The sequence below is a fragment of the Hemiscyllium ocellatum genome, chromosome 39, assembly GCF_020745735.1.
Source record: "Hemiscyllium ocellatum isolate sHemOce1 chromosome 39, sHemOce1.pat.X.cur, whole genome shotgun sequence".
NCBI lineage: Eukaryota > Metazoa > Chordata > Chondrichthyes > Orectolobiformes > Hemiscylliidae > Hemiscyllium > Hemiscyllium ocellatum.
The window spans coordinates 32231722-32243776 of record NC_083439.1 but is presented as its reverse complement, the minus strand read 5'-3'; the positions used below and the strand labels follow the sequence as shown (position 1 = coordinate 32243776).

The following is a 12055-nucleotide window of genomic DNA, read 5'->3' as shown; positions in this document are numbered from 1 at the left end:
ATTTCTGTTTTTGTTTCGGAACCCTGGAGCGCTGTGTGTAATCTTAAATATAGTCAGTGGTCCTCAGATGAAAATGAAATACATTCAGCTCTTAAAATAATCAGGATATATAAAATCCAAATACATACATGATGAAAAGCTGCACAACAAAATGCTAAATTACAGTTTTTTGTTCACATATTTATTATGACATCTTATTGCATAACAATAAGTTACACTGCCGAATCAAATGGCTCAAGAACATTTGTCAGAAACAAAAAAAAAGGAGTTAACCACAATAATTAAACTGTATCAAGAATATTCTTCATTACAGCTAGATAGAAAATTTCTCCATTGTAATCAGCAACAGGATGCTCAGGACTAACAAATAAAGTTAAATAGATAAAGCCATATACTTAGAAACTGTAAACTTCATCGCGGAAATAGGTTAGATTTGCATTACTCCTGTAGCAAATGACATAAACATTCTCAATACAAATGGAACATGTAAAAAAATAAATACACAAATAGAAGACATGTACAAAAGTTGATCAAATAGCAAGGCTTTCACAGAATGCCACACCGATGAAATGTCTGTGCTTAGTCGGCTTTCAACACGAGTTGATCTCCGAGAATTTACAAAAACGGACCAAAGGTAGTTTTCACTGTGGCAAAGGTACAATCACTTGAACATAATTAATTGGAAAGAAGCCAGATTCATCATCTAACATGCCTTCAAACCAATTCTCATCGATCTGATTTGTCAGGATGATGACGTCACCTTCCTTGAAACCAAGCTCCCCTTCATTTTCAGGGTCAAAGTCATAAAGAGCTTTACAGAAAGGCTGATCCACTCGTGTACAAGAAGCTGGAGATAACGGTGGGGAAGAAAAAAAATCAAATTACACCAAGTTCCGTGACAAATTTGAGTAATTAAGATTCATTCAATCAATAATTAATACTTAAATATTTAAAATACTTCACAGCAAGACATGGAAATTGTTCCTTTTTGACGTGGGAAAGAACTAAAAAAAAAGACCTTGTCCCTGTTCCTAACGTTTTCCAAGGTACGTCTTCAGTTAAAGGTGGTAAATGTTGAAACCATCATCAGTATGTCTCACATTCCTGATGCCACCCCGCCCCCCCAAGTCAACTGAAGTGCATTCGACTTCTGAAAATATCAGAATGAACTTCAGCATATAATAAAGATTAAAGGAAAATAATGTAGGAATTTTATTTGGTTGGAAAAAAATAATACCAAGATAAATTATTTAGCCCGTTCTAAAACAGATCCACAAAAACACATTCTATTTGCTATCACAGAACTGACATTACATTACTAATTAGTTCAAAAAGGGTAAAGTTAGGTCAACATGCTTAAATAGGGATGCATCTCACACACATCAGCTTAAGAAACTACTCACAAGGTGAAAATGTATGTTTTGACCTGCGTAGGAACCTGAATAGGGATGATTTGGCTAAATGATAACAGAAGGGAAATGATGGATTAAGATTAAAAGATGGATCTAGTATGAAGTAAACCAACTGATATAAACCACAAATATTGAGCAAATTAAATAATTGCAACTTCAGGTACAGAAATAAAATGTAACATTATCATTAAAATTGATATGATTATGTAGGTTATCAAGCATTCAAAACACCAAAAAGGCAGATACACAGGGTTTAAAGAAGGTAAGTCATTGAGTGCATTTAAGATAGAGAGAGATAGATGCTTGATTGGTAAGGGGATCAAGAGTTACAGGGAGAAGGCAGGAGAATGGGGTTGAGAAAAATATAATCCATGATCATATGGTGGAGCAGACATGATGAGCTGGATGGCCTAATTCCACTCCTTTTTCTCATGAACAATGCACAAAGGTAATTGCTGGAACAATTTGAGTGTCAAGCATGTTAAATTCCCTCAGTGCAGTAATATCCACTTTATGCACTTGCAGAATGGCAATATGGTAAAAATACATTAGTATGATTATCAGAACATTTTAATCTTTATATATTCACAAGTAAATATTCCTACCAGATGACTTGAATGAAGAAGCGTATGAAAGACCATTTTGTGGCTGGTTATCACAGAGCTCCAAAGATAGTGTAACTACAGGCTTGGGCTTAAATTCACGCTTTGGACGGCTAGAGGCTGTGGTTATCCTTTGAAAAAAAGACAGAAATAATAAAGACTTAGAAAAAAATAAAAGGTATATACTCCTGTATATCTTCAAATGATTACAATACATATAAACTAATATTCCATCTTTGAACTTAGGAATGGGAAGGGTTTGAGATTTTTGAGAAGATTTGTAGCTCAGGTTGTAAGCTTGCTCACTGAGCTGGTAGACTTATTCTCTGATGTTTAAACACCATGCTAGATATCATCATCAGTGAGCCTCTGTTGAAGCCCAGGTGTTGTGTCCTGCTTTCTATTTGTGTGTCTTGGTCTGTTGTGGTAGGTGATTCTCAGGAAATGAACTGGAAGTGATATCACCCACCACAACAGACCAAGACACATAAATAGAAAAGCAGGACACAACACCAGCGCTTCAACAGAGGCTCACTGATGAGGATGTCTAGCATGGTGATGAAACATCTGAGAATAAATCTACCAGCTCAGCGAGCAAACTTACAACTATGGGAAGGGTTGTCCATTGAAAGGCACACATTTAAAATTCCACCTTATGCTGTAAATGATTTCCACCAATTTGGGAGCAGTAAACTATCAGCCCCATGAGTCTACACCACCATTCAATGAGATCCTGGTTGACCTGCACCTTAACACCAATTATTTTCTTTAGCTCCATGAACCTAAAACCCCTACCTAAAAACCTTTCTCTCTAAATCCTGACAGCTCAAATTCTCCCAGCACCCAATGGCTTTACAAGAGGGGTCAGATTTCAACTAGTTTTTTTGTGAAAAGTACTTCCTGATTTCCAACATAAAATACAAGTCGATTTAGAGCTCAGTTACACGTTTTCACTTTTGATTTTCCCATTAGATGAAACCAATTCTCTATATGTACCTTACTCAATCCTGTTAGCATTTTAGCACGTTTTGTTTGGATAACCCCTTAACATTCTACATTCATGGGAATATAAACCAAGTGTTAAGCAAACTGGCAGCATGGTTTAACCCTTTAATGCACAGTATCAACTTGATGAATCTGTATTCTACAAAAAAAGTGACTTATCATTTTTAAGGTGTAATTCCCCAAGCTAAATATAACAATCCGTATACGGTCTGACTAAGGTCCTGTACAACAAAGTCTAAATTCTCAGAACATCATGAACTGTGTGCTTGAGTTTCAATTCTGCAGGCTGTGTTGAATCTCTTCACTAGAATTGTCGCGTTTAAAAAAATCGTTCTTTTATACTTTTCAATGCAATTCAAATATTTATTGAGTTTTTGATTTCACTGGGCCTCTGCTTTGAATTGTTTCTTTTAAAGACTGGATTGAATTCATTAACATGCAATGGCTGAGCAGCTACATTCTGACTATGGAGAGAGGTTAAATTTGGATGTAAATTGATGTTATGATAATTTCAGTACAGTCACACACATAGTTTTACCAACAACACAGAGGTGAAAGTATGTGTTGCCTACCCATTAACGGTTTAGAGAGTTTACAATGCCTGGATTTATATTAATCAATTACTTCTGGACTGAGACCATGAAGTAACGTACTCGTGTATGTAGATGTGAATAAACTTTCTACAGCTAAATCAAAGGCATTCATGGTCAAGTAATTTTTCTTTAATTTTACACTTGGAATATACCTCAAGGATTTACTCAAAATATGGTTTAATGTTCTACTGATAATTTCAGAACCAATTATCCAATTTCACATTGAATAAGAAAATATTTTCACTACAGTGACCTGTAAGCCATCTCATTCTCACATGCTAATATATTCACCCATTTCAACATTATTAAATCCAGAGTACACTTTGATTATGAGTCACATTAATAGTGATGTTGCAGATGCTCATTTTATAGGCACATATAGTACATTTATATACATTTTAAAACTGGGTTATTTAGCTATCTGCTCTTCCACTGTTTCCTCAAGTACAGCTGATCACAAACTGGTTTATTTTTACTTCCAGAATGGGACTGACCCTGCTCAATTTTACTCTTTGACATTAGGGAACTCTGTGCTTGGTACAAACATGCTTCGTCTAGAATTTATTAGCATTTGATTTGAAATGACGCTATCCAAATGAGTGTTTGAAATTCTTATTGCCTGAAATTTAGCAAGCCTGCCAACTGATATGGAAAAAGGATTCATGTTCACCAAATCTGAAAAGAGAAACTATAGACAATCATCATATTTAATGTTGCATTCCCATGTCTTTTAGCTTAATTGCAGGCTGCTTGTCCACTGAGAAGAATTAAACTCCAGGGAGGATTTAGATTAAACTCACTGCTTCTCAAAAGAAGTCTAGTCCTTTGTTCAGAACGTTAACTAGGCTGCTATTCCTAAACTAGCTCTGATGTCAGATAAAAAGGTTTACACACAAATAATGTCTGTTGGGTGAAATTTAAGAAAGGCTGTGATTAAAATGATTGACCACAAATGCAAGATGGTATAAGTGGAGAGGATAGGCAAATATCTTCTGTCAGGAGGAAAAATCCTTTCCATTTTAGAGTCAGAGTCATATAACATGTTTTGAGAAGATTTGTAGCTCAGGTTGAGGTTTTGGAACATGGAAACACATCCTTTGCTCTAACCAGTCCATGCTGACCATTCCCACCTGTCTTCTCCTGGCCCATATTCATCCAAAATTATTTTATTCACGAGCTTATCCAACTGAATTTTAAACATTGTAATTATCCCCACATCCACCACTTCCTCTGGAAGTTCATTCCACATATGAACCACACTCTGAGTTAAAGAAATTGCCCCTCACGTCATTTTTAAATCTTTCTCCTCTTAAAAATATGTCTCTTGGTCTTGAAACCCCCTACCTTAGGGAAAAGACCCTTGTCATTCACCTTGTCTATACATCTCATGATTTTAGAAACCTCTGTAATGTCACCCCTTAACCTCCTATTCTCCAGTGAAAAAGGTCCCAGCCTATCCAGCCTCTCATTATAACGTAAACCCTCCATTCCCAGCAACATCCTTATAAATTGCATCTGAACCCACTGCAGCTTAATAATATCCTTCCTATAACAGGGCGACGGGACTGGACACACTTCTCCAGCAGGGGCCTCACTGACATTCTGTACAACCTCAACATGACGTCCCAACTCCTGACTGAAAGATCTGAGCAATGAAATTTCACCACTGAGAAACTGAAGTTGAATTAATTCAGTGGCAAACTGAGTCAAAAGGAAAGTAAAGAATTAGAGGCAGAATTGATGACCTGTGCCCTTACTGAAAGACCACTGGAAGGAAATGCAAATCAGGTACGTGAACTTATCAATCCAATTCCCCAGCTTACTTTCATGAACAGATTTTCCTGTTGGGAGGTCAGCAGTGCTGGTATGACTATTATTAGCTTTTCATTCTTAATTAACTAAAAAGGTGAAACATCAATCAGTGTCAGGTTCAGAATTCCTTTTTATCCTCTGGCTTGTCTTCCTTTTGTTTCCTTCCTGAATAGGAAAGGACAAAGAACCAAACTGTGATGAAGGACTAGTAACATACGTGAGTCACAAGGTCACCTGTGCTGTAGTGTGTTGTGTAGCTCCTCCAGAATTGTTGTTGATTCTTTGTGATAGTTCAATGCTGCGTCCACTAGAGCCAATAGTTGGCTTATTTGCTCTACCTACAGGAAGGAGGAAATTCATTCAGCAAAGACAACTGGTTATCAATATTATTTAAAGCATGCTTGAAATTAAGTTTGGGAGAGTGCAAGATACAAGAAGGTTGACAGAAGTTTAATTCCAAGAAGCTCTAATCTCAGCTAGGTTCATTTTACTCAAGAAAGCAAGTGTTCACTTTTCAAATAACACATTTCACTATTTTAGCTGAAGTTTCTACACACTGCTCACCTGCCGATGAAATTTTCTCATATTAGAATCATTATCCAATTTTTCTTGTTACAGGTAAACTGAAATTTAAAATGGTGAAAACACAAGCCCTTTAAAAGGCAATCTAAGAAACTAATGCACTTGAAAAAAATCAAATCAACGTAAACACTTCTAAACGATACCACAATCTTTATGTAAAGAACTTAAGTCAATAGCAAGTCATGATCTGTGATAACATTTTGTAGTAATTTTGTATGTATAAGTCAATATATAATTCAATAGTAGCCTTTACTGAACTATGACTCTAACAGTACTTCCCAAACATTTACCCACTATGACCCTATTTAGAAGCTTGATGGTGGTTGCAATCCCTTGGTGTGTGTGTATCATAAAATCTCTACAGTGTGGGAGTAGACCATTCGGCCCAAGAGGTCTATACCGACCCTCCGAAGAGTAACCCAGCTAGACCCATTCCCCTACCCTATTATCCTACATTTATCCCTGGCTAATGCACCTAACCTACGCATCCCTGAACACAATGGTCAATTTAGCATGGCCAATTCACCTGACCTGCACATGTTTGGACTGTGGGAGGGAACCAGAGCATCTGGAGGAAACTCTCGCAGCCCACGGGGAGAATGTGCAAACTCCACACAGACAGTCACTCGAGGTTGGAATCAAACTTGGGTCCCTGGCGCTGTGAGGCAGCAGTACTAACCATTAAGCCATTGTTCCATATGGGGTGGGGGTTGGTTATTGCAGCCTCAGAACCTATCACCCCAAAATTTCATCGGGCAACCCCACCTGGGCTCTTTGGGAAAATTTGGATTATAATGTTATTTCTTTACATTCCACACCGGTTTAGTACTTTGTTGAAGAATGCAGTATTTTGAAGTTAAAAATAATTATTTTGAAACAAAACAAACATCAGATTTAATTTTGCAATAACCAAAAATCCATAGCAGATCAACAGACCAAGGTCAAATATATTGCAACATTAATAGGAAAAGCAATGGAAACAAAGAACTTGAATTCATGTAGCAGTCTACAACCTTCAGACTTTGCAAAACACATTATATAACCAAAAAGTTACTTCCTTGTTAAATGTAGTTGCTGGTGAGGAAAGCACTGAGCACATCATAAGTTCCACGAGCATAAATAGAAAATCTTTCCTGCTGAAAGGTCATTTCCAGCATTTTATTATATATAAATATTAAGTTAATCACAAGTCTCCATTCTTCTTCAAAATGGGATCTTTATGACCACCTGAAGGGACTTCACTTTAACAGGCTTTCTCAAAGGTTTGCACCTTCAACAGTGCTGCAGTCCCTCTGCACTAGATCATGAAGATCTCGGGATTGGAATACAAACCCACAACCTTGAAACCTAGAAGAGAGAATGCTACCACTGAGCTATGGCGAACAAGCTGCCAGCAAGGAATGAAAATATCTTTGCATAGTCTCATGTGATACCGGACCAAGTCTCAGGCTGGTTTGAAGTCACGAGGCTCACAAAGATATATTTCAGGTTTAGAATATTGACTGTTTTGACACAGCCTTGGACAGAGAGACCCAGAAGTCCTTGGCCTCGATTTTTGGTCAAAATTAAAATTCACATGAAACCGGATAAATGTCTAACAGGTTTATTCGAAATCGCAAGCTTTTGGAACACCCACTCCTTCCTCAGGCAGCTAGTGAGATAAAATACATCGGACACAGAACGTATAAGTAAAAGATCAAAGGGTCATTCAACTTATGCAAATATATTGAACAAACCTAGATGGCTATTAAGTCTAAGGCTATTAAGAAATTCTGGGATTTACATATTTGAATTAGAATTAGAATCTCTACAATATGGAAACAGGCCCTTTGACCCAACAAGTCCACACCGACCCTCCGAAGAGTAACCCACACGGACCCATTCCTCCGCCCTATATTTACCCCTGACCAATGCACCTAGACAACACATCCCTGAACAATATGGACAATTTAGCATGGCCAATTCACCTAACCTGCACATCTTTGGATTGTGGGAGGAAACCGGAGCATCCCAAGAAAACCTCACAGACACAGGGAGAATGCGCTAACTCCAGACAGTCACCCGAGGCTGGAGTCGAACACAGGTCCCTGTCACTGTGAGGCAGCAATGTTAACCACAGAGCCACTGTGCCACCCACAATCAAAATTAATGAATCAAAACCTCCAGTCTAACCGATTAAAGACTTAGTGGCCATCTAGGTTTGTTCAGTACATTCGCATAAGTTGTATGACCCTTGGATCTTTTACTTATAAACTCTGAGTCTGATGTATTTTCTCTTGCTAGCCGCCTGGGGAAGGAGTGGGGGCTCCAAAAGCTTGCGGTTTCAAATAAACCTATTGGGCTATAAACCGGTGTTGCGTGATATTTGATATTGTCCACCTCAGTCCACATCATGTCTATTTTTGGTAAGAAACCTCATTAATAATTCTCTTAAGACCAATATTTTCTCCAAAAGAATAAGTACAGGTATCTCCCACTGTTCGAAAGCTCGCTTTATGCCACTTCGCTTTTACAAAAGACCTATGTTAGTACACGAACCCAACGAGGATTTTCGCTCTTAAGAAATTTGGCAAATTTTTTCCCATATAAATTGATGCTTCTTCAAAAAACCTTGTCCACACCATATTTTCCTTCACTTTATTTACCAGTTCACTTCAAAACAATTATTCATTCATGGAATGTAGACATCACTGGTGAAGTCAGCATTTATTGCCCATTGGTTATCACCCTGGAGAAGGTGATGGTGAGTTGCCTTTTTGAAATAACACATTCTACCTGCTGTGCGGAAGCTCACAGTGATGTTCGGGAGAGTCATCCTCAACTACGACCCAACAACTGTGAAAGAATGTCGATATATTTCCAAGTCGTAATCTGGGAGGCAAATATTTCGTCAATGGTGTTCTCATGTGTCTACTGCCTTTGTACTTCTAGGTAGTAAAGGCAACTTAGTGCTGAATAAACAACATTGCTTGAATTGCTGTGATGCATCACGTAGATGGTACACACTGTTGCTGTTGCGCAGTGATGGTGGAGGGAGTGATAATTTATGGTGGATAGAGTGCAAATCAAGTGAGCTGCTTTTCCCCCGGATGCTACCTATCTTCTTGAATGAGTTGTGCTCAACAGGCAGAATATTCGATCTTATTCCTTATGCCACAGAATTGCCCATCTTTAGCCTGTTTTGCAACCAAAGCATTTGCCTGATTGGTCCAATTCCTAGTCAATGGTGATCTCCTAGGATACTGAGAGTGGGTATCTCAGTCAGGGCATTTCTGTTGGATGTCAAGGGGATAGGGTTTGAATTTTCCTTTTCAAAAATAGGCATTGTCTGGTACTTGAATGGCATAAATCTCCACATACGTTTGGGACATCACTCATACCCTCCACCTCCTCCAATACTTCCGTTTCCCTGGTCCCCAACTCCTCATCTTCACTATGGACATCCAATCCCTCTACACCTCCATTCGCCATGACCAGAGCCTCCAAGCCCTCTATTTCTTCCTCTCCCAAAGTCCCCACTAGTACCCTTCCACTGACACTCTTATTCGTTTGGCCGCTCCCTCACCACCCGGCGCCTAGAGGAAGAATGCCTCATCTTCCGCCTCGGAAAACTTCAACCCCAGGACATCAATATGGACTTCACCAGTTTCCTCATTTCTCCTCCCTCCCACCTTACTCCAATCCCAACCTTCCAGCTCAGCACCGTCCTCATGACCTGTCCCACTTGCCAATCTTCCTTTCCACCTAACCGCTCCACCCTCCTCTCCAACCTATCACCTTTACCCTCACCTCCATCCACCTATTGCACTCTCAGCTACCTTCTTCCCAGCCCCACCCCTCCTATTTATCTCTCCACCCGCGAGGCTCCCAGCCTCATTCCTGATGAAGGGCTTTTGCCTGAAACGTCGACTTTCCTGCGCCTCGGATGCTGCCTGACCTGGTGCGCTTTTCCAGCATCATTCTAATCTTGATTCTAATCTCCAGCATCTGCAGTACCCACTTCTGCCTAACTGATAAATCTTACATGTCAATTGTCAGCCCGAGACTGAATGATGTCTGGATCTTGTTGCATGTGGGCACAGAGTGTTTCAATAATTGATAAGTCGTAAATGGTGCTGACCATTGTGCAATCATCAGCAAATACCGTCACTTCTGACCTTATGTTGGAGGGGAGATCATCGATGAAACAGCAGAACATTTGGCTTAGGATGATTCTCTGAGAAACTCTTCCAGCGACACTCTGGCGATGAGGTATTTGGTCTTCAACAGTCACGCCCATCACCTCGTACACCATACATGATTCCAGTCAGTGAAGAACCTTTCCCCTGACATCCACTGACAAAAACAGTTTGATCTGATCTGTTAGTTCTGGAGTTGCATCTTTCCATTAGCAGTATTAACAGATTCTGCTGGTTAGCATGCATGCAGTCCTGCGTCGTAGCTTCACCAGATTGGGATCACATTTTTTTTATGCCAGGTGCAGCTCCTGGCATGTTCTCTACATCCTTCATTGAGCCACAGTTGGTACAGTGCCTGGATGATAATGGATGTGCTGTGTCATGAGGCTATAGATTATGATTGACCACAATTCTGCTGCAGCTAATGGCCTGTAATTCCTCAGGGACACCCATTTTTCAGCCCTTGCAACTTTACTGAATCAATACCATGGTGGAAGTATCCTCAGTATGCAGATAGGACTTTGTCTCTACCAGAAAACAATATTGCTTTTGGATAAATGCATCTGGGACAGGATGATTGTTGAGGATGGGATCGAGAAGGTTTTTTCCACCTTTGTTAGTTCTCTCACATTCTGCCTCGCCTGGTTGTTACATTCGCCAGAATTCAACCACGATGGTCAGAAATGGTGCTACTGTGCCACTGTTGTTATGGACACTGAAGATACAACCCCCCGCCCCCAGAGTAAACATTGGGCCCTTTCTACTTTTAACGTTTCTTCCGTGCGTTGTTCACCACAGAAGAACATTCATTCATTGGCTGAGACAGGATGGTAGCTGGTAATCAGCAGGATTCAAATTCATGTTTGATTTTGATTTGATTTGATTTATTATTGTCACGCGTACCTAGGTAAAGTGAAAAGTTTTGTTTTGCACGCAGAACAGGCAGATCATACCATACAAAGCGCATAAGGGTAACAGAACAGAGCAGGGAATACAATGTTATGGCTGTAGAGAAGGCACAAAAAGAGCAAGACCAACATTAAATTTAGAATTTGAGGGGTTTGAAGTTGAATAACAGCGGGAAAGAAGCTGTTCTTGACCCAGTTGGTGCACAAGTATAAGCTTTTGTATCTTCTGCCTGATGGAAGAGGTTGGCAGGGGTGGGAGGGATCCTTGATTAAGTTGGCTGCCTTTCCAAGGCAGTGAGAAGTGTAGATGGAGTCAACAAATGGAAGATTGGCTTAACAAATGGACTGGGCTGTGTTCACAACTCTCTGTAGTTTCTTATGGTCCTGGGCAGAAGAGTCATCATCCCAAGCTGTGATGCATCCAGATAAAATGTTTTCTATGTGGTGTCTATAAAAATTGGCAAGAGTTCTCATGGACATCCTGAATTTTCTTCACCTCCCGAGGAAATAGAGGCATTGTCTTACTTTTTTGACCGTCACAACAACATGGGCGGGCAAGAAGAGATTGTGGGTGATCATCACTCCTAGAACTTGATGCTGTCGACCACTTCCACCTCAGCTTAATTGATGAAGACAGAGGTGTGCCTTCCAGCTTGCTTCCTGATGTCAATGACTAGCTGTTTTGTTTTGATGATGTTGAGGGAGACATTGTTATCTTTACGCCACACCACCATGTTGAAACTTCAAGAGGTCCAGAGTTCATGATGAGGATGCCTAGAGCCACTCCCAATGACTATATGCACTGTAGTGTCATCTTTGATAGGTCCAGTGAGACAGGACATACCTAGGGATGATGAAGGATCAGTCCTGGGATATTGACAGTTAGGTAGTAGTATGATGACGTCAGACTGTTTACTTGATCTGTGTGTGGGCAGCTCTTTCAATTTTGGCACAAGCCCTCAG

The 12055-nt window shown here is 39.8% G+C and overlaps 1 protein-coding gene across 3 annotated transcripts in view; it reads right to left on the bottom strand.

The window, feature by feature from the left end:
* Nucleotides 1-205: 205 nt before the first annotated feature.
* Nucleotides 206-12055, bottom strand: part of sh3gl3a (SH3-domain GRB2-like 3a) — a 123496-nt gene continuing 111646 nt past the window's right edge. For 2 of the 3 annotated variants that reach the window (XM_060852795.1, XM_060852794.1), the window contains exons 7-9: nt 5659-5762; nt 2018-2145; nt 206-847 (exon numbers count right to left, since the gene is read on the bottom strand). In XM_060852795.1, the coding sequence (XP_060708778.1) occupies nt 642-847; nt 2018-2145; nt 5659-5762 (438 nt within the window). In that variant the 3' untranslated portion in view covers nt 206-641. The remainder of the gene's footprint in view (nt 848-2017; nt 2146-5658; nt 5763-12055) is intronic. The other variant, XM_060852793.1, reaches the window with a different exon arrangement.